Here is a 22,519-nt window from a genome sequence, read left to right as displayed (position 1 = left end):
TGGGTGCGGGGGGGGAGGGCTGAGCATCCTTGGGGACCCCCCAGTGTCCCTGCACCCCCATTCCCGTGCCCCCCCCCCGGGGTGTCGCCCCCAGCTGTGCCCCCCCAGATGTTGGGGTGCCCCCCCCCACCCCACCCCGGCAGGCCCCAGCAATGGGGGGGGATGGGGGGGGTCCCCGGCCACATCTGCAGCCCATTTCCTCCCCGAAACACGATCGCTCGGGGGGTGGGGGGGTCCCGTCCCCGCGGGGGGGAGGGGGCCGGGACGCCCGGGTTCGCTCTCCGGCCTGGGGGGGGGAGGGGAGGGGAGGGGGAGGGGCCGGGATGCCTGGGTCCTCTCTGCAGGGCGGTGGGGGAGGGGGCCGGGATGCCTGGGGCTCCCCTCCCCCCAGCAACCCCCTGCCTCAGTTTCCCCATTCCGGCACCCCCCCAGGGCCAGGGACCCCCAGGGTGCTGGGAGGGGGGCACCCCAGGGTGCTACGGGACGGGGTCACCCCAGGGTGCTGTGTGGGACCCCCCCCCTTGGGGTGCTGTGGGGGTCAGGGACCCCCAAGTTGCTATGTGGGGAGGACCCCAGGGTGCTGTGGGGGTCAGGGACCCCCAGGGTGCTTTGATGGGGACCCCAAGGTGCGATGGGGGGGACCCCAGGGTGCTGTGTAGGGTCTCCCCCGCCAGGCTCTGTCCGGTGGGATGTTGGGGTCCCCCCACCCATGCTGTGCCATGGGGGTGCTGGTGCCCCAGGTGGGGTCTCCCGGGGGGGTCGCGGCGCTGCAGCTGGGTGCTGTGGGGTGCTCTAGGGGGGCAGGGGTGACAGTGCCGTGGGGTATCGGGGTGTCCCCAGCCTGGTGGTGGGGTGGTGGGGGCCCTGGGGGTGCTGGGGTGGCTGAGACCCCTGCCTGTGCTGGGGTGAAGGGTGTCAGGGACCCCCGCCCGTACCCTGGGGTGTCGGGGTGTCCCCAGCCCGGCAGCGGGGTGTCAGGGACCCCCACCCATACCCTGGGGTGTCGGGGTGTCCCCAGCCCAGCAGCGGGGTGTCAGGGACCCCCACCCATACCCTGGGGTATCAGTGTGTCCCCAGCCCGGCAGCGGGGTGTCAGGGACCCCCACCCATACCCTGGGGTGTCGGGGTGTCCCCAGCCCAGTATCAGGGTGTCAGGGACCCCCACCCATACATACCCTGGGGTATCAGTGTGTCCCCAGCCCGGCAGCGGGGTGTCAGGGACCCCCACCCGTACCCTGGGGTGTCGGGGTGTCCCCAGCCCGGCAGCGGGGTGTCAGGGACCCCCGCCGGTGCCGGCGGCACACCGCGTGGCGGTGCGGCTGAGGTGCCGGCGTACCCGCAGACAGCAAGGCCATTGTGGATGGGAACCTGAAGCTGATCCTGGGGCTGATCTGGACGTTGATCCTGCACTACTCCATCTCCATGCCCATGTGGGACGAGGAGGATGAGGAGGAGGCGAAGACGCCCGCCGGCAGACGCCCAAGCAGCGCCTGCTGGGCTGGATCCAGAACAAGGTGCCCCAGTTGCCCATCACCAACTTCCACCGGGACTGGCAGGACGGCAAAGCCCTGGGCGCTCTGGTCGACAACTGTGCCCCCGGTGAGGGGGGGGGGGGGTCCTGGGTGGGGGGAATTGCACCCCCAGGTAGCGGGCATGGGCTATGGGGGGCAATTGCACCCCTGGTTAGTGGGCCTGGGGGGGCACGGGGCATGGGGGGCAACTGCACCCCTGTCAGTGGGCATGGGGGGGGCAACTGCATCCCCGGTCCGTGCTGGCTCAAGGGGGACTGGGGGGGACACACAGGGGTAATGGGGGACAGCCACCCCCGGGGCAGTGCGGGCATGGGATGCTGGGGGGGGGGGGGCAGTGGGGGAGATGCTGGGGAGCACTGGAGAGTGCTGGGAGGCTCTGGGAGCAAAAGGGAATGGGGGTGGGATGGGGGTTGCTGACCCTCTAGGAGGGGTGGGGGTGCTGAGCCCCCCCACCGGGGGTGCCCATCTGACACACAACCCCCCCCCCCCCCCCTGTGCCAGGCCTGTGTCCGGACTGGGAGAGCTGGGACCCCAAGCAGCCAGTGGAGAATGCCCGGGAGGCCATGCAGCAGGCTGACGACTGGCTGGGCGTCCCCCAGGTACTGGGAGCACTGGGAGTACTGGGAGGGCTCGGCATCCCCATGGCATGGTGGGGTGGGAGGGGGGGGCATGTGGAAAGGGATGTGGGGTGCTAGTGAGTCCCATGATGGGGGGGGGGGGGGTTGCAGAGGGGTCCCAAGGGTGTCCCTGGACATGGGGGGGGGGGGGTCCCTGGAGGTGTAGGAGGTCCCTGAGCATAGAGGGACCCTGGGGGTGCAGGGGGGCATCCCTGAGCATGGGGGTGTCCCTTGGGGTGTCGGGGGGTCTCTGGGCATGGAGGAGACCCTAGAGATGCAGGGGTGACCCTGGGTACAAAAGGGTCCCTGGGTGGGGGGGGCAGAGGGGTCCCTAGGGGGTCCCTGGGCATGGAGGGGACCCTGGGTGGGCGGCAGAGGGGTCCCCGGGGAGGGTGGCATGGGGTGTCGGGGGTCTCCAGCAGACCCCCCCGTGGGTGGGGGGTCACGGGAGAGGCTGACGGATGTTGGGGTGTCGTGTTCCCCCCCCCCGCCCCGCAGGTGATCACCCCAGAGGAGATCGTGGACCCCAACGTGGACGAGCACTCGGTCATGACCTACCTGTCGCAGTTCCCCAAGGCCAAGCTCAAGCCGGGGGCCCCCCTGCGCGCCCGCCAGCCCCAGCCCTCTCGCGCCCGCGCCTACGGGCCCGGTACGGGCATGGGGGGGGGGACACGGGGTGGGGGGACGGGTGGCAGTGACCAGGCACAGGAGTGCCATGGGGAGGGGGCATGGGGTAGGGGACGTGGGTGCCGTGGGGGGTCAGGGCATGAGCGTGACCCCCGGGTTCCCTCCAAGCCCAGGGAGACCTTTTCCAACCCTGGGGTCCCCCCCCCCCATGCCCAGGGGTACCCCAAGGTGCCACCCGTACCTGGGGACCCCCTTTGAGTCCCCTCCATACCTGGGGGGGGTGCCCAGGGACCCCCCCCCCCACCTCCAAGGGCCACCTGGAGGTCCCAAGGTGGGGTCACTGAGGGGGTTCCAGGGGTTGGGTGCCCACCGTGGGGTGGCATGGGGGGCACCCTGACCCCCCCCCGGGCACCCGCAGGCATCGAGCCCCAGGGGAACGTGGTGCTGAAGCCGGCGCAGTTCACGGTGGAGACCCTCGAGGCGGGGGTGGGTGAAGTCCTGGTCTACGTCGAGGACCCCGAGGGCCACACCGAGGAGGTAACGGGGTGGGGGGGACACCCGGACGCCTGGGTCCCCCCAGAACCACCCTGGGGGGGGGTCCCCAGCTCTCCAGCTGTGTGTCACACCCTCCCCTCCCATTTTGGGGGTTCCCCCCCCTCCTCCCCAGGCCAAGGTGGTCCCCAACAACGACAAGAAGAGGACCTACAGCGTCACCTACGTGCCCAAGGTCGGGGGGCTGCACAAGGTGAGCACCCACAGCACGCGCGCCTCGGGGTGGTGGGTGCCCCCCGCACCCGGGATCAGCACCCAGAGAGGTGCTGGGGGTCCCCAGGGGGTGTCCCATTAGGGTCCCCTGGGGTATTGCACTGGGGGTCCCTGGGGGGGGGGGAGCATCGCAATAGGGGTCCCTGGAGGGGCCCTTGGGGGTCCCATTTGGGTCCCCGCTGGCTATTGCATTAGGGTCGCTGGGGGGGGCAATAAGGGGTCCCTGGGGGGGATCAGTGCTGGGGGATCCCCTTCGGGACATTGCACTGGGGGTCCCTGGGGTGTCCCATTTTTAATGTCCCCTGGGGTGGGGGGAGTCACCGAGGTGCCGGGTGCCAGCGGGGGACATGGCCACGCCTGACCCCCCACCGCCCTGTCCCGCAGGTGACGGTGCTGTTCGCGGGGCAGAACATTGACAAGAGCCCCTTCGGCGTCAACGTGGGCATGGCCCTGGGGGACGCCAACAAGGTGACGGCGCGTGGCCCCGGCCTGGAGCCCGTCGGCAACGTGGCCAACAAGCCCACCTACTTCGACATCTACACTGCAGGTGGGCTCTGGTGGCCACCACGTACCGGGGGGGTCACTGCTCCGGAGAGGTGTGGGGACGTGGCATGGCCTGGTGGCACTGAGGTGTGGCATGTTCTCATGGTGGTGCTGGCCGGCTCTGATGCCATGTTCTCATGGTGGCATGGCCATGGTGTGGCCTGGTGGCTCTGGTGCCATGTTCTCATGGTGGCATGGCCATAGCATGGCCTGGTGGCTCTGGTGCCATGTTCTCATGGTGGCATGGCCATGGCACGGCCAGCTGGCGCTGACATCGTGTCCTTATGGTGGCACAGCAATGGCACGGCAGGGTGGCACTGAGCCTGGGTGCTTGCCATGGCTTGGCTGGGTGGTCCTCACTGTGTCATGGCCTGGTGGCACTGGGGTCGTGTCTTTGCTGTGATGTGACCAGGGGACACTGGGGTGTGACATGGCCGTGGCATGGCCTCATGGCTCTGGGGCCACATCCTCCTGGTGGCATGGCCATGGCATGGCCTGGTGGCTCTGGGGCCATGTTCTCGTGGTGGCATGGCCGTGGCATGGCCAGCTGGTGCTGACATCATGTCCTTATGGTGGCACAGCAATGGCATGGCCGGGTGGCTCTGGGGCCACATCCTCCTGGTGGCATGGCCATGGCATGGCCTGGTAGCTCTGGGGCCATGGTCTCATGGTGGCATGGCCGTGGCATGGCCAGCTGGTGCTGACATCATGTCCTTATGGTGGCACAGCAATGGCATGGCCAGGTGGCTCTGGGGCCACATCCTCATGGTGGCATGGCCATGGGATGGCCTGGTGGCACTGAGGTCATGTTCTCGTGGTATTGTGGCCATGGGATGGCCTGGTGGCTCTGGTGCTATGTTCTCATGGTGGCATGGCCATGGCATGGCTGGGTGGCACTAAGACTCTGTTCTCGTGGCATGGCCATGCGATGGCCTGGTGGCTTTGGGGCCGTGTCCTCATGGTGGCACGGCCATGGCATGGCCTGCTGGCTCTGGGACCACGTCTTCATCATGGCATGGCCATGGCATGGCTTGATGGTTCTGGTGCTATAGCCATGGCATGACTGGGTGGCACTGAGCCCGTGTTCTTGCGGTGGCAGGAGCCGGCCCAGGCGATGTGGGGGTGGTGATCGTGGACCCCCAGGGCCGGCGGGACACGGTGGAGGTGATGCTGGAGGACAAAGGGGACAACATCTACCGCTGCACCTACCGGCCCGTCCTGGAGGGGCCACACACCGTCTGTGTCACCTACGCCGGTGCCCAGATCCCCAAAAGCCCCTTCACCGTCAATGTGGCTGAAGGTGAGACCTGTCCCAGGGGTCCCCACCGTGTCCCCATGGCACCCATCAATTCCCCGGGTGGCCCCATGGCACCCCTCAGTGCCCATGGTGGCCCCATGGAACCCCTGTGGTTGTCCATGGCCCCAAGGGTCGTCCCACGGCACCCTTACACCCCCCACGGTGTCCCCATGGCACCCCTGTGCCCGCAGTGTCCCCATAGCACCCCTCTGTCCCCAGAATGTCCCCGTAGCACCCCTCTGTCCCCAGGGTGTCCCCATGGGTCCCTTGTGTCCCCAGGATGTCCCCATGGCACCCTTAGCCCCCATGGGTTCCTTATGTCCCCAGGGTGTCCCCATGGGTCCCCTGAGTCCCCATGGCACCCTTAGCCCCCCTTTGTCCCCAGGGTGTCCCCATGGGTCCCCTGAGTCCCCATGGCACCCTTGTGTCCCCAAGGTGTCCCCATGGGTCCCTTGTGCCCCCAGGGACCCCATGTTGCCCCTCTGCCCCCACCCCACACCCCCCCCCCACCAGTGCCCATAAGCCCATCTCTGGGGGTCCCAGCACCCATGGGTACCGGTGGCTTTGGGTGCTGAGGGTGTCACCGTGCCGGCAGCGTGCACCCCCTCGGCGTGCCGGGCCACCGGCCGGGGTCTTCAGCCCAAGGGCGTGCGGGTGCGGGAGACGGCCGACTTCAGGGTGCTCACCAAAGGCGCCGGCACCGGGGACCTGCGGGTGCTCGTCAAGGGGCCCAGTGAGTGTGCAAGGGCGGGCGTGCAAGGGCGCGGGCGTGGGTGGCCATGGCGGGGGGGGGGGGGGTGCATGGTTGGGGGGTGCCCATGAGGGTTGTATCGTTGCGGGGAGGACCATGGGGTTGTCCATGGCGGGGTTTATTGGGGTTGGGGGGGGTGTCCATGGGGGGTGCCCAGGGTGGGGTGCATGGTTGGGGGGTCCCCATGGAGGGGGTGGGGGAATGTGCATGGTTGGGGGGTCCTACTGGGGTGCCCATGAGGGTTGTATGGTTTGGGGGGGGCACTACGGGGATGTCTGTGGATAGATGTACACGATTGCCAAGGGCACCATTGCGGGGGGTGCTCCCATTTGACACCCCCCCCCCCCCCGTTTTACACAGAGGGCACAGAGGAGCCGGTGAAGGTGCGGGACGCGGGTGACGGCGTCTACGAGTGCGAGTACCACCCCATGGTGCCCGGCAAGTACCAGGTGGCCATCACCTGGGGTGGCTACGCCATCCCCCGCAGGTCAGCTGAACCCCCCACACACACCCCCATGGGACCCTACCCCCCCCCCACCCTGCAACGGTGGGTGCAAGGGGCCCCCCCCGCCCCGTGCTAACACGGTACCCACAGCCCCTTCGAGGTGCAGGTGGCACCCGAACCGGGGTCCCAGAAGGTGCGAGCTTGGGGACCGGGACTGGAGGGCGGCGTGGTGGGCAAGTCGGCAGACTTCGTGGTGGAAGCCATCGGCACCGAAGTGGGCACCCTGGGTGAGTGGGGACACGGGGGGGGGGGAGACCCATTGGGTGGGTGGGTGGGGGGGCACCGGCCTGGGGAACAGGGGTTTGGGGTTGGGGGGGCATGGTGGTGGGGACGTGGAGATGTATTGGGTGGCATCGTGGTGGAGATGTGGGCACGGGGTGGGGGACACGGTGGTGGGGACAGGCTGGAGGGCACGGCTGCGGGGACACGGGCACGGGTTGGGTGGCACCGCGGTGGGGACGCGAGCACAGACTGGGCAACGTGAAGATGGGGACACGGGTGCAGACTGGGGCTGGCCACAGTGGGGGACATGGAGATATATTGGGTGGCACCATCCTGGGGACATGGGTACAGACTGGATGCCACCATGCTGGGGACATGGGATCAGGCTGAGGGACACTGTGATGGAGACGTGGGCACAGACTGGGGGACATCTCCCTGGGGACATGGAGGCATATTGGGTGACACCATCCTGGGCAGACACTTGGGGTGACCACAACGGGGACATGGGCACAGAGTAGATGCCACCATACTGGGGACATGGGCACAGGCTGAGGGACAGCACAGTGGAGACAAGGACACGGACTGGGGGTCACCACCATGGGGACATATGGGGTGGCATCACCCTGGGGACATGGGCACAGGCGGGGTGATGTGGTGCTGGGGACCCTGGGGGTCTCCCGGAGGACCACGTCACCCAGCGGTGCCACCGTCCCCCAGGTTTCTCGGTGGAGGGCCCCTCGCAGGCCAAGATCGAGTGCGACGACCGGGGAGACGGCTCCTGCGACGTGCGGTACTGGCCCACCGAGGCGGGCGAGTACGCCGTCCACGTGGTGTGTGACGACGAGGACATCAAGGACAGTCCCTTCATCGCCCACATCCTGCCCGCCCCCGCCGACTCCTACCCCGAGAAGGTAGCGCTGTGCCCCATAGCACCCCATAGCACCCTTCTGCACCCCATTGCACCCTGCTGTGCCCCATTGCACCCTTCTGCACCCCCTTGGCACCCCGCTGTGCCCCACAGCACCCCATTGCACCCTTCTGCACCCCGCTGTGCCCCATTGCACCCCATTGCAGCCTTCTGTGCCCTGCTGGACCCCAGTGCCCCCCACCGTGCCCCATTGCACCCCGCTGCACCCCACTGAGCCCCATTGCACCCCGCGTGCTCCATTGCACCCCATAGCACCCTGCTGTGCCCCGTTGCACCCCACTGAGCCCCATTGCACCCCATAGCACCCTGCTGTACCCCACTGCACCCCTTTCTGCCCCCCCCGCCCCGCAGCTGCCGTGCAGCGGCAGCCGCTGTCCCTCGTCCCCAGGCACGGACCCGCGCTGGCACCCTCTGTGCCCGTGGGCATTGCACCCTGTCTGGGGACCCCCTGCACCCCCGGGTGCCGCTCCCCATCTCTGCACCCCCCGCGCCCATGGGTGCTGCTCCCTGTCTTTACACCCATAGATGCTACCCCCCCCCCCATCTTTGCACCCCACTGCTCTCCCTGCCCTCACCTTCCAACCTCCCCCCCCCAGTCTCCCCTCTCACCCCATCCATGGGTGCTGGGGGTGCCCTGACCCCCCCCCTCACCCTCACCCCCACCCATAGGTGAAGGCGTTCGGGCCGGGGCTGGAGCCCACCGGCTGCATCGTGGAGCGGCCGGCCGAGTTCACCATTGACACCCGCGGTGCCGGCAAGGGCCCCCTCAAGATCTACGCGCAGGTAGGGTGCCGTTGGGTGCCGTTGGGTGCCGTTGGGTGCCGTTGGGTGCCGTTGGGTGCCAGCGGGTCCCCTCACCCCCTCCTCCGGTGCCCGCAGGACGCCGAGGGCTGCCCCATCGACATCAAGGTGAAGGACAACGGGGACGGCACCTACCACTGCGTCTACGTGCCCACCAAGGCCATCAAGCACACCATCATCATCACCTGGGGGGGCGTCACCACCCCCCGCAGCCCTTTCCGCGTGGGTGCCATGGGGGTCCCGCGGGGTGCTGGGCATAGGGATTGGGGTCCATGGGGTGATGGGGAAGGGTTGGGGTGCCAGGGTGGGGATGAGGGTCCCATGGGGTGATGGCGATAGGGTGCCAGGGTAGGAATAGGGGTCCATGGGGTGATGGGGATGGGGTGCCAGGCTGGGGATGGGGGTCCTTGGGGTGGTGGGGATGGAGACAGGGTGCCAGGGGTGGAGATAGGGGTCCCATGGGGTGATGGACATGGGGATGGGGTGCTGGGCGTGGACATGTGGGTCCTAGACCTATAGGGTGCTGGGGTGGGGACGGGGGTCCCATTGGGTGACGGGGACATGGTGCTGGGGTGGCGATGGGAGTCCCGTAGGTGATGGGGAAGGGGCACAGGGTGTATGGGGTGCCAGGCACCAGGAGGGGTTCATGGCACTCCGGGTGCCCGCTGGTGACGCTCCCTGTGCCCGCAGGTGAACGTGGGCGAAGGCAGCCACCCCGGCAGGGTGAAGGTCTACGGGCCGGGCGTGGAGAAGTCGGGCCTGAAGGCCCACGAGCCCACCTACTTCACCGTGGACTGCACCGAGGCCGGGCAGGGTGGGTACCCACCGCAGGGGGGCAGGTGGCACCCGTGGGGACCTCTCTGTGGGCATGACACATGTCCTACATCCCTGCTCCTGGTCCAGCATCCCTGCTCCTGCTCCTCGTCCAGCATCCCCTGGTCCTGGTCCAGCATCCCTGGTCCAGCATCCCTGGTCCAGCACCCTTGGTCCTGCTTCTGCATCCCCACTCCTGGTCCAGCATCCCCGCTTCTGCTCCATCATCCCTCGTCCTCCTCCTGCATCCCCACTCCTGGTCCAGCACCCCTGGTCCTGGTGCAGCCCCATGTCCCTGGTCCTGTCCCACCCCTTGGTGCCACCCCAGGGGAGCAGGGTGACACGGTGCTGATGGTGGGAACGCTTCGCAGGGGACGTGAGCATCGGGATCAAGTGCGCCCCCGGGGTGGTGGGGCCGCTGGAGGCTGACATTGATTTTGACATCATCAAGAATGACAACGACACCTTCACGGTGAAGTACACGCCACCGGGCGCCGGGCTCTACACCATCATGGTGCTCTTCGCTAACCAGGTACAGTGCACCCAAGCCACCTTCCTGCCCCACGCCGGGTGCCCTGGCTGTCACCTCCCTGCCCGCCGATGTCATATGGGTCGGGGGGCTCCGTCCCCCGTCCCCCGGCAGTGCCACCGTGCCACCGTGCCACCATCTCTCTCCCCAGGAGATCCCCAGCAGCCCATTCCGCATCAAGGTGGACCCGTCCCACGACGCCAGCAAGGTCAAGGCGGAGGGACCCGGGCTCAGCCGGACGGGTGAGGGGACCGGGGAGGGGTGGGCAGGGTGGGGGGGGGTCAGGAGGGTGGGCAGAGGGTGCTGGGGGGCAAGGCGCTGTAGGGCAGGGGCTGTGGGAGCTGTGGAGATGGGTGCCGTGGGGCAGGGGCTGTGGGTGCCGTGGGGCAGGGGCTGTGGGTGCCGTGGGTCTGGGTGGCGTGGGGCAGGGACTCTGGGTGCAGCTGGGGCCGGGTGCTGGGGGGGGCACGGACCCCCGGTGCCGCGGGTGCCACGGGGCCGGGTGCTGACGATGTGGCGCAGGCGTGGAGGTGGGGAAGCCCACCCACTTCACGGTGCAGACGAAGGGGGCCGGCAAGGCTCAGCTGGACGTGCAGTTTGGGGGGCCGGGGCAGGGACCGGCCGTGCGCGACTTCGAGGTCATCGACAACCACGACTACTCCTACACCGTCAAGTACACCGCCCTGCAGCAGGTGGGACACCCCATCCCATACGGGCACCCCCCCATCCCATACGGGCACCCCATCCTATATGAGCATCCCATACGGGCACCCCATCCCATAGGGGCACCCTCATCGACACCCCATCACCTGGGCACCCCTAAGGACACCCCTGCAGACATCCTGGTGTGGGCACCCCATCTCCGTGGGCACCCTTGGTGGACACCCCATCCCCGTGGGCACCCCATCCCCGTGGGCACCCCATCCCCATGGGCACCCTTGGTGGACACCCCACCTCCGTGGACACCCCATCCCCATGGGCACCCCATCTCCGTGGGCACCCCATCTCCGTGGGCACCCTTGGTGGACACCCCATCCCCATGGGCACCCCATCCCCATGGGCACCCTCCATGGGACAGCTGTCACCCCAGGGACCCCCAGACTCCCCCCCAGTCTCATGGGTGTCCCCCAGCCCTGGGACTTTGAACCCCCCCCCCACCTTGTGCCCCCTTGAGCACCCATGGGTGCCTGTCCCCTGGGGCTCCCAGGGACCCCCCCCAAAGCCCCTAGGCACCCCCATCAAGCACCTATGGGTGACCCCAATCCCCCAGCACCCCCTCAGCCCCATAACACCCCCCCTGTGACCACCCTCTCCCTGCCCCTCTGGTGGGGGGGGGGTGCGGATGGGGGGGGCCTCCCAAGCAGCACCCTAAGGTTTGGGTGCACCCACAGGGTCCCCTGGCTGTGGTGGTCACCTACGGGGGGGACCAGGTCCCCAGGAGCCCCTTCACGGTCAACGTGGCCCCCCCCCTGCAGCTCAGCAAGGTCAAGGTGCAGGGGCTCAACAACAGTGAGTGGGGGTCTGGGGGGGGGCACCCAGGGGTGGGGGAGGAGAACATTTGGGTGTGGGGTGTAGCATGGGGTGGGAACAACTTTGGGGAGGGGGGCACGACCTGACCCTTGGGGGTGGGGGGGGCACCTTGGGTGGGGGGGACACCCGTGGGTGTACGGCATGCTGGGGGTGGGGGGCACAGCCTTTGGGGGGGGGGGAACACTTGGGTAAGGGGTTCAGCATGGGGTGGGGGGCACACTGGGGTGGGAGACCCTTGGGTGTGGGGTATAGGATGGGGTGGGGGCACCCTGGGGGTGGACACCCCCCCGCCCTTTGGGTGTGGGGAGCACCCAGAGGGTGGGTGCACCCTGGGGGGCTATGAGGTGGCTGCACCCCACCATGCCGGGTGCCCCCCCTGATGCCCCCCCCGTGTCCCCCCGCAGAGGTGGAAGTGGGGCAGGCGCAGGAGTTCGTGGTGGAGACGCAGGGGGCGGGGGGCCAGGGCAAGGTGGAGGTCAAGATCACCGGACCCTCCCGCCGCCCCCTCCCCTGCAAGGTGGGCCCGGCCCCCCCCCGGCGGCCCCCACCCCGTCACCTACACCCCCCCCGAGGAGGGGCCCTACCAGGTGGAGGTCACCTACGACGGCGTCCCCGTCCCCGGCAGCCCCTTCCCCGTCGAGGCCGTGCCCCCCACCGACCCCTCCAAGGTGAGGCCCTTGCACGCCCGCCGCGCGTGCAAGAGCGCGAGCCTGCCCCCCCCCCCCCGCTCCTTGCACACGCGCGTCCTCACGCGCCGGACACGCGCAGCCCGCGGACGGCTCGCGCCCACGCCGCCCGTGCGTGCTGTCGCACACCCGCGCCGCCCGCGCGTGCTCCTTGCACGCTCACGCCGCCTGCGTGTGCTGTTGCACGCTCACAGCCACCTTCGTTGCACGCACAGAGCCTGCGCAACCTGGCCTTGCCCACGTTGCCCATATACTTGCACGCTGCTCCTTGCACGCCCCCCCCCCCCCCGGCTTGCACGCTGCTTGTACGTTCCCCGCTTGCACGCCCGCACGGAGAGCGCCCGCGCGGATCGCGCCCGTGCTGCGGGTGCAACTGCACGCTTACCGCCGGCGTGCCCACGCCTTGCACGCTTACTGCCGGCGTGCCCGCGCCTTGCGCGCCCCGCGGCACCGGCACGGTGCCCCCCCTGCCCCTTGCACGCCCGTTGCCTCGGCAGGGCTTGCCGCCGCCCCTACCCGCCGCCTCGCACACGCGCGTGTGGCACCAAGCCCTCCTCCGACGTGTGGTTTCTCCCCCCCCCCCACCTCCATAGGTGTGCGCCTACGGGCCGGGGCTGCAGGGCGGCAAGGTGGGCACCCCGGCCCCCTTCACCATCGACACCAAGGGGGCCGGCACGGGGGGCCTGGGGCTGACGGTGGAGGGCCCCTGCGAGGCCAAGATCGAGTGCCTGGACAACGGCGACGGCACCTGCTCCGTCTCCTACTTGCCCACCGAGCCCGGCGACTACAACATCAACATCCTCTTCGCCGATCGGCACATCCCCGGCAGTCCCTTCAAGGCGGAGGTGACCCCCGTCTTTGATCCCAACAAGGTGACGGCCAGCGGGCCCGGTTTGGAACGCGGTAAAGCCGGGGAGGTGGCCACCTTCATGGTGGATTGCTCCAAAGCCGGGGACGCCGAACTCACCATCGAGATCATTTCGGAAGCCGGGGTGAAAGCCGAGGTGCTCATCCAGAACAACCGGGATGGCACCTACACCATCACCTACACCCCCGCCTGCCCCGGCTCCTACACCATCACCATCAAGTACGGCGGGCACCCCGTCCCCAAGTTCCCCGTCCGCGTCACCATTGACCCTGCTGTCGATACCAGCGGCGTCAAGGTCTACGGCAAAGGCGTGGAGCCACGAGGTGAGAGCAAGGGGCATCCCATCCCTGTGGGCATCTCCTCCCCATGGACATCTCCATGGGCATCCCACCCCTGTGGGCATCTCCTCCCCAGGGACATCTCCATGGGCATCCCACCCCTGTGGGCATCCCATCCCTGTGGTCATCTCCTCCCCATGGACACCACCATGGGCATCCCATCCCTGTGGGCATCTCCTACCTGTGGGCATCTCTTCCTCATGGACATCACTATGGGCCTCTCCTCCTCATGAGCACGCTCATGGGCATCCCATTCCTGTGGGCACCCCATCCCTGTGGGCACCTCCTCTTCATAGATAACCCCTCTCATGTGGAGGACCTCCTGGGCACTCCAGTGGACATGTCCTCTCCATGGGAACCTCCCCCTTTGCATGGGCATCCCCATGGGCATCCCATCCCTATGGGCATCCCAACCCTGTGGGCACCTCCTCCCCATGGGCATCCTATGCCTCCGGACACCTTCTCCCCATGGACACCCCATCTCATGGGGAGGACACCTGGCCACCCCATGGACACCCTTGCATGGGCGTCCCCATGGGCACCAACATCTCCTCCCCATGGGCACCCCCATGGATGTGTCCTCCCCATGGGCACCTCCCCCTCGGATGGGCATGTCCTCTCTGTGGGTATCTCCTCCCCATGGCCACCCTTGCCCCCCTCCTTACGCAGAGGTCCACGGGGCATCTCCACGGGCACCCCCTCTTATGGGGGGGCTCCCCTGGGCACCCCCTCCCACGTAGCTGTGGGGTGCAGCAGGGAGAGGGGCTGGAGACCCCCAAGGCGGGGTTTGGGGGTGGGGGGGCTGCTGTCAGCGGGCAGGACCCCCACTCAGGGTGGGCACCTCGTGGGGGGTGCCGAGCGGGTGCTGAGGGTGTCGTTCCGCAGGGGTGCTGCGGGAGGTGGGCACTGACTTCACGGTGGATGCCCGGGCGCTCACCAAGACGGGGGGGCCCCACGTCAAGGCCCGGGTGGTCAACCCCTCGGGCGCCAAGACCGACACCTACGTCACCGACCACGGCGATGGCACCTACCGCGTGGACTACACCCCCTACGAGGATGGTGAGGGACCCCCGGCGACCCCAAAACCCCCAGGGGACCCTAAGCCCCCACCCCAGGGTCCCCAACACCCCCCTGGGGACCCCACATCCCGGCCAGACATCCTCCGTCTCCCAGGTGGGGACCCCCAGAGAGGGACCCCCCCCAAACCACATCCAAGTAGGGACCCCCCTGATCCGCCCTGGCCAGAGACAACCCCCCCAGACCCCCATAACCAGGGACCACTCATCCCCTTGGCCAGGGACCCCCCAGTTCCCCCAGCCAGGGACCCCCAAACCCCCTGAGACCCCCGCAAAACCCCAACCAGGGACCCACAACCCCCCCAAACCCCAACCAGGGACCCCCAAAACCCCATCCAGGGACCCACAACCCCCCCCAAAACCCCACCTAGGGACGCCCAAGACCCCTGAGACCTCCCCAAACCCCAACCAGGAACCCCCCAAAACCCCATCCAGGGACCCCCAGACCCCCTGAGACCCCCCAAGGGACTCCCAAACCTCCCGAGACCCCCCCCCCCGCCGTGGCGGGAGGGGGATGACGGCGTGTCCCCGCGTCCCCAGGCATGCACCGGGTGGAGGTGACCTACGACGAGGTGGCGGTCCCCAAGAGCCCCTTCCGCGTGGGGGTGGCGGAGGGCTGCGACCCCAGCCGCGTGCGGGCGCACGGGCCCGGACTGGAGGGCGGCCTCGTCGGCAAGGCCAACCGCTTCACCGTGGAGACCAGGTGGGCATTGGACCCCCCCCCGGCCACCTCCCACCCCTGCCACCAACCCACCACCTCCAGCCCCTCCCATGGACCTGTCACCTCTGTCCTCTTCCATTGGATGTGCCACCTCCATCCCCGGCCATGGATGTGCCACCTCTGTCCCATGCCACCAACCTGGCACCACCATCCCCTGCGGTGGATGTGCCACCTCCATCTTCTTGCGTTGGACGTGGCACCTCCATCCCCTGCCATGGATGTGGCACCTCCATCTCTTGCCACCAACGTGGCATCTCCACCCCCTGCCATGGAGGTAGAACCTCCATCCGTCTGCTGCCATCACGGTACTGATGCCCTCCTGCCGTAGATGTGGCACTACCCTTCCCTTGCCACCAATAGGGCACCTCCAGCCCCTGCCACTGATGTGGCACCTCCACCCCACTGCCACCAACGTGGCACCTCCATCTGCTTGCCATGGAGGTGGCATCTCCGGCCCCATACCACCAATGTGGCACCTTCATCTCCCTACCACCAATGTGGCACCTCCACTCCACTGCCACCAACGTGGCACCTCCATCTGCCTGCTATGGAGGTGGCACCTTTAGCTCCCCACAGTGGAAGTGGCCCCCCCTGGCCCCCGCCATGGACGTGCCACCCCTACCCCAAAAGCCAGGCCACCCCTGGCAGCGTCCCTGACTGGTGCCATGTCCCCAGGGGTGCCGGCACGGGGGGCCTGGGCTTGGCGGTGGAGGGTCCCTCGGAGGCCAAGATGTCCTGCACCGACAACAAGGACGGGAGCTGCTCGGTGGAGTACATCCCCTTCACGCCTGGGGACTACGATGTCAACATCACCTTCGGTGGCCACCCCATCCCTGGTGCGTGGTGGGGCTGGGGGCTGGGGGGTGGCCGGGGGCAGCTGGGGGGCTGTGGTACCCACCAGGGTGGCTGTGGGGCGGAGATGGGTTCCTGGGTGCTGGCAGGTGGAGGTTCTTGTGCTGACCCCATGTCCAACCCCACGGTGACCCCGTGGCTGCGCTGACCCCATGTCCACCTTGTGCTGACCCCAAGCCCATGCTGACCCCGCCCATGGGCTGGCCCCATGGCCATGCTGACCCTATGCCCACACTGACCACATGCCTGTGCCATCCCCATGGCCATGGCTTTGGTGTCCCCATGGCCATGTTGACCCCATGGGCACATTGACCCCATGGCCATGCTGTCCCTGCGCTGTGCCCGTGCCCGTGCCCGTGCTGTGCCCATGCCCATGTTGACCCCATGGACAGGTTGACCCCATGCTGTGCCCGTGCTGTGCCCATGCCCATGTTGACCCCATGGACACGCTATCCCCATGGCCATGTTGACCCCATGGCCATGTTGACCCCATGGACATATTGACCCCATGGACATGCTGACCCCATAGCCATGCTGTCCCTGTACCCACGTTGACCCCATGGCCACATTGACCCCATGGCCATGCTGTCCCTGTGTTGTGCCCATGCCCATGCTGCACCTATGCTGACCCCATGACCACGCTGCCCCCCTGCCCACGCTGACCCCTGCCCGCTGCTGCAGGGAGCCCCTTCCGGGTGCCGGTGAAGGACGTGGTGGACCCCAGCAAGGTGAAGTGTTCGGGTCCGGGGCTGGGCCCCAGCGTCAGGGCCCGGGTGCCCCAGACCTTCACCGTGGACTGCAGCGCGGCGGGGCTGGCACCCCTCGAGGTCAAGCTGTTGGGACCCTCCGGTATGTGGGGACACGCGGTGGGGAAGAGGGAGGGGGCATGGATGGAGGAGGGGCCCTGTCCCATGGGGTGTCCTGCTCCATGGGGTGCCCTGTCCCATGGCACGTCCTCCTCTATGGAGTGCTCTGCCCCATAGGGTGTCCTAGTCCATGGATGCCCTTCTCCATAGGGTGTCCTACCCCATGGGGTGCCCTGCCCATGAAGGTCCTGCTCCATAGGGTGTCCTGCCCCATGGCACATCCTCCTCTATGGAGTGCCCTGCCCCATGGTTACTCTGCCTATGGATGCCCTGCTCCGTAGGGTCTCCTGCCCCGTGGGGCATCCTGCCCAGGGACGCCCTGCCCCACGGGGTGCCCTGCCCCACTGACGGCTGCTGCCCGCAGGTCTGGCAGAGCCGGTGGAAGTACGTGACAATGGTGACGGCACTCACAAGGTCAACTACACCCCGGCCACCGACGGGCCCTACACCGTGGCCGTCAAGTACGCTGACCAGGAGGTGCCACGCAGGTGAGGACCACCACCCTGGGGTGGGGTGGGACACCCTCACCACAGCCAGGGGGGTCCCGGCGCCCCGCTGACCGCCATGCCCACCCACAGCCCCTTCAAGATCAAGGTGCTGCCCGCCCACGATGCCAGCAAGGTGCGCGCCAGCGGGCCGGGGCTGAGCACCAGCGGCATCCCCGCCAGCCTGCCCGTGGAGTTCACCATCGACGCCAAGGACGCCGGCGAGGGGCTGCTGGCCGTCCAGATCCTGGTGAGTACCCGGGGGTCCTGGGGTCCATGCCATGGGGGACCGGGCTGACCCTCAGGAGGTGATGGGGTGCTGGCACATGTGATGAGGGGTGCTGAGCACCCATGTGGTGCTTTTGCACCCATGCCGTGGGGCACTGGGGTCCTTGTGGTGTCTGCAGGGTGCCCTGGCACCCATGCCATTGGTTGCTGAGCCCCATATGTTGCCCTGGCACCAGTGCCATTGGGTGCTGAGCCCCATATGTTGCCCTGGCACCCGTGCCATTGGGTGCTGAGCCCCATATGTTGCCCTGGCACCCATGCCATTGGTTGCTGAGCCCCATATGTTGCCCTGGCACCCATGCCATTGGGTGCTGAGCCCCATATGTTGCCCTGGCACCAGTGCCATTGGGTGCTGAGCCCCATATGTTGCCCTGGCACCAGTGCCATTGGGTGCTGAGGCCCACATGGTGCATTGGTGCTGCCCTGGCACCCACGCCATTGGGTGCTGAGCTATATATGGTGCCCTGGCACCTATGCAACAGAGTGCTGATCCCCTGGCACCCATGCGGTGGGATGCTGAGCCCCTGGCACCCAAGCAATGGGGTGCTGAGCCCCTCATGGCGCACAGGTGCCACTCTGTCACCCGTACCATGGGGTGCCGAGACCCACACCGTGCCCTGACATCCATGCCACGGGGTGCTGAGCCCCATCTGGTGCCGTTACCCCCATTTAATGGGGTGCTGAGCTGGGTGCTGCCCACAGGACCCCGAAGGCAAGCCCAAGAAGGCGACGATCCGGGACAACCAGGACGGCACCTACACGGTCTCTTACGTCCCCGACATGACGGGGCGCTACACCATCCTCATCAAGTACGGGGGGGACGAGATCCCCTACTCGCCCTACCGCATCCGCGCCGTGCCCGCCGGCGACGCCAGCAAGTGCCTTGTCACAGGTGGGCCCTGCCCCACGGCATCCCCTCGCTGCCCCACGGCATCCCCACGCTGCCCCACGGCAACCCCTCGCTGCCCCGCGGCATCCCCGCGCTGCCCCACAACGTCCCTGCGTTGCCTCCCGCCGCTCCGCAGCTTCCTCGTCTTGCCCCACGGATTCCCTACGCTGCCCCACGGGTTCCGCGTGCTGCCCCACAGCATCCCCGTGCTGCCCCACTGCACGCCCCACTGTTCTGTGGCATCCCCACGGCACCTCCGCGCTGCCCCACGGCGTCCCCCCGCTGCCCCACGGCATCTCCCATTGCCCCACGGCACCCCATCTCACCCCAGGCACCCCTGCCTTGCCCCATGCCACCCCATGGCTGCCCCCCACCCCCTGCCCCATAGCTGCTGCCCCTCCCAGCACCCCCTTCCACCCCACTGCCGTCCCCCTGCACCCTCCATCTCACCCCTTCCACCCCACCGCTGCCCCCAGCCCCCCCCACCCCACTGCTGCCCCCCCCCACCGCTCCCCATCCCACTGCTGCCCCCCAGCACCCCCCCCACCCCACTCCTTCCCACCCCACTGCCCCCCCCCAACCCTGCCCCACGGCGCAGCGGGGGTGAGAGGGTGCCCCCAGAGCAGAGCAGGACGCGCCGGCCCCCTGGCCCCCCCGGAGCCCCCCTGGCCCCCCAACCCTGCCCCCTCCCCCCTTCTTATGTGCTTTTCCCTGGTCTTTCTTTGCAGTATCCATTGGGGGCCACGGACTGGGTAAGTGGCGCCGGGGGGGCTGGGGGGGGGCGGGGGGAGTTGGGGGGCTGGCCTGGGGGTCCCCATGACCATGACGCCCCCCCAAACCCTCCCGCAGGTGCCTGCTTGGGTCCCACCATCCAGATTGGGGAGGAGACGGTAATCACGGTAGACGCCAAGGCGGCCGGCCAGGGGAAGGTGACCTGCAAGGTGTCGACCCCCGACGGGGCCGAGGTGGACGTGGACGTGGTGGAGAACGCCGACGGCACCTTCGACATCTTCTACACCGCCCCCCAGCCCGGCAAGTACGTCATCACCATCCGCTTCGGCGGGGAGCACGTCCCCAACAGCCCCTTCCACGTCCTGGTGGGTGTCGTTGGGGGTCTGTGGTGGAGGTGGGATGGAGGTCGCGGTGGGGTTGGGAGGCCGTGGTGGATCCAAGGGGCAGAGGCTTGGGGCCATCGTGGGCACCACGGGGTTAGGAGACCATGATAGGCATCATGGAACCGGGACACCGTGATGGGCATCATGGGGTTGGGGCCATGGTGGACACCATGGGGCTGGGAGACTGTGATGGGCACCGTGGGGTTGGGAGACCATGGTGAGCACCATGGAACTGAAGTGGGGCCAGGGTGTTGACAGTGTAGTTGGGAGACCATGATGGGCACCAGGGGGCAGAGAATCGGGGCCAGGGTGGCCATCATGGGGTTTGGAGACTATGATGGGCACTGTGGGGCAGAGAGTTGGGGCCAGGGTGGATACTGTGGGGTTGGGAGACCGCGATGGTCGCCAGGGAGTTGGGAGACCATGATGGGCACAATGGGGCAGAAAGCTGGGGCCATGGTGGGCACCATAGAGTTGGAAGACTGTGATGGTCACCATGGGGTTGGGAGCCCACGATGGGGTGCCATGGTTCTTACACCTCCTCTCTGCCCCACGGCATCAGGCCACAGAGGAGCCTCCCGCCACCGCCGAGAACCTCCGGCCCTTCAACCTCGTCATCCCCTTCACGGTGCAGAAGGGTGAGATCACAGGTATGGGGGGTGGGGATGGCACGTGGGGGGGTGCGGGGATTTTGGGGGAGCCATGGACCAGGCTGTGGGGCACAGTGGGGCACGAACCAGCCGCCCCCGGTGCCCGGCTGACGCGGTGACCCCAGGGGAAGTGCGGATGCCCTCGGGGAAGACGGCGCGACCCAACATCACGGACAACAAGGACGGGACGGTGACGGTGCGGTTCGCCCCCACCGAGGCCGGCCTGCACGAGATGGACATCCGCTATGATGGCAACCACATCCCTGGTGAGACTTGGGGGGCTACTGGGACCACTGGGATGTGGCTGAGCAAGGCTGACGTCACCTCGCCCTGGTTGGGCACCCATGGGTTGAGCAGCCCGCTATGGTGCGAGGTGTCCCCGTGGGGTCCCTGACCATCGTCCCCTGTGTCCCCAGGGAGCCCTCTCCAGTTCTACGTGGACGCCATCAACCCCCGGCACGTGAGCGCCTATGGGCCGGGGCTGAGTCACGGCATGGTCAACAAGCCTTGCACCTTCACCATCGTCACCAAGGATGCCGGGGAGGGTGAGTGGTGGCCAAGGGGGGCACTAGGGGCTCTGGGAGGGTTTTGGAGACCCCCCCAATGCCACCAGGAGGGGTTAGGAAGGTGTTGGAGATCCCCAATGCCTCCTGATGCCCTCCCTGTGCCCCCCAGGTGGGCTCTCGTTGGCAGTGGAGGGTCCCTCCAAGGCAGAGATCACCTGCCAGGATAACAAGGATGGGACCTGCACGGTGTCCTACCTGCCCACTGCCCCTGGGGACTACAACATCATTGTCCGCTTCGATGACAAGCACATCCCGGGCAGCCCCTTCACCGCCAAGATCACTGGTGAGACGGGACACCCGTGGTCTTGGGGATCCAACCCAAGGTCCTTGGGACCTCCAGATGGCCATGGGGGCATCTGCATGGTCATGGGGACACCTGCATGGCCACTGGGAACCCATCACACAGCCGTGATGTCCCTGTCCATCCCTGGCCACCAGGACCCCATCACATGGCCATGGGGACTTTGTGGGGCCTTGGAGACACCATCACATGGTCATGGCCAGCCCCAGCCATGGGCATCCCATTCACACACCTATGGGGACTCTGTGCACATGGCCATGGGGACAGCTGCGTGGCCATCAGGACCCCACCACATGGCCGTGGGGACCCCATCCATTCCCAGCCTCCAAGACCCCATCACATGGCCTTGACCACTCCTGCTTGGCCACCAGGACCCCATCACGTGGCCCAGGGGACCTCATGGGGACCCTATCACATGGCCTTGAGGACCCTATTCACACATCTATGGGAACCTCATCCTTCCCTGTCCCTGGGGACCCTGTCCACATGGCCATGGGGACCCCATCCATCTCCAGCCCTGGACACCCCATCCAACTCCCCACCCACCTCAGGCCGCTGTCCCCTCGGCCCCACTGATGGCATCTCCATAGGGGATGACTCCATGCGGACATCCCAACTCAACGTGGGCACCTCGACGGATGTCTCGCTGAAGATCACAGAGACGGACCTGAGCCTGCTGACGGCCAGCATCCGGGCGCCATCGGGCAACGAGGAGCCCTGCCTACTCAAGCGGCTGCCCAACCGCCACATCGGTGCGTGGGGGACATGGGGACAGGGGACACGGTGACATGCGCACATGGAGCCAGGAGGATGTGGGTGCAGGAGAGCTAGGACATGGGGTGTAAGGTGGTGGGCACACAGAGAGGGTGATGTGGGACTTGGGGACGTGGGACAAGGGACGACAGGGCTGTGGGGTCACAGGGATGGGTGGCCCCATGGCATTAGGTGCTCAGGGCTTGATGGCCACGGCACATTGCTGGTGATCAGGGGCTTGTGGTGGTGGCCAGGGCTGGTAGAGGTGGCTGACAGTGGTGTTCCCCCCAGGCATCTCCTTCACACCCAAGGAGGTGGGCGAGCACGTGGTGAGTGTGAAGAAGAGCGGGCAGCACGTCACCAACAGCCCCTTCAAGATCCTGGTGGGGCAGTCGGAGATCGGGGACGCCAGCCGGGTGAAGGTGTGGGGCAAGGGACTGGTGGAAGGTCACACGTTCGAGGTGTCCGAGTTCATTGTGGACACACGCAGCGCCGGTGAGACCACGCTCCCTGGGGCCACGGGTGGGGATGGGACTGTGGCGTAGTCATTGCCATCATGTGGTCATGGTTGGGATGAGGTGGTCACCATGGCTCTGGCTAGGATG

The 22,519-nt window shown here is 67.7% G+C and overlaps 1 protein-coding gene across 1 annotated transcript in view; it reads left to right on the top strand.

Annotated features, from left to right (window-relative positions):
* Nucleotides 1-22,519, top strand: part of FLNC (filamin C) — a 34,412-nt gene that overhangs the window by 2,415 nt on the left and 9,478 nt on the right. The window contains 37 exon segments of the mRNA XM_030014963.2: nt 1,343-1,455; nt 1,458-1,599; nt 2,034-2,131; nt 2,648-2,798; nt 3,195-3,313; nt 3,444-3,521; nt 3,926-4,088; nt 5,184-5,384; nt 5,977-6,114; nt 6,493-6,619; nt 6,728-6,864; nt 7,577-7,770; nt 8,457-8,570; nt 8,667-8,810; nt 9,279-9,402; nt 9,773-9,933; nt 10,082-10,172; nt 10,453-10,622; nt 11,322-11,439; nt 11,865-11,995; nt 11,997-12,128; nt 12,740-13,337; nt 14,238-14,411; nt 14,969-15,131; nt 15,825-15,985; nt 16,683-16,850; nt 17,232-17,355; nt 17,446-17,602; nt 18,343-18,532; nt 19,258-19,281; nt 19,379-19,626; nt 20,207-20,294; nt 20,420-20,560; nt 20,711-20,839; nt 20,970-21,143; nt 21,752-21,913; nt 22,206-22,409. Coding sequence (XP_029870823.1) covers nt 1,343-1,455; nt 1,458-1,599; nt 2,034-2,131; nt 2,648-2,798; nt 3,195-3,313; nt 3,444-3,521; nt 3,926-4,088; nt 5,184-5,384; nt 5,977-6,114; nt 6,493-6,619; nt 6,728-6,864; nt 7,577-7,770; nt 8,457-8,570; nt 8,667-8,810; nt 9,279-9,402; nt 9,773-9,933; nt 10,082-10,172; nt 10,453-10,622; nt 11,322-11,439; nt 11,865-11,995; nt 11,997-12,128; nt 12,740-13,337; nt 14,238-14,411; nt 14,969-15,131; nt 15,825-15,985; nt 16,683-16,850; nt 17,232-17,355; nt 17,446-17,602; nt 18,343-18,532; nt 19,258-19,281; nt 19,379-19,626; nt 20,207-20,294; nt 20,420-20,560; nt 20,711-20,839; nt 20,970-21,143; nt 21,752-21,913; nt 22,206-22,409 — 5,751 coding nt within the window.

Source organism: Aquila chrysaetos, chromosome 5 (genome assembly GCF_900496995.4).
Source record: "Aquila chrysaetos chrysaetos chromosome 5, bAquChr1.4, whole genome shotgun sequence".
Lineage (NCBI taxonomy): Eukaryota > Metazoa > Chordata > Aves > Accipitriformes > Accipitridae > Aquila > Aquila chrysaetos.
The sequence above is the reverse complement of the archived record's forward strand: the minus strand, read 5'-3'. Positions and strand labels throughout refer to the sequence as shown.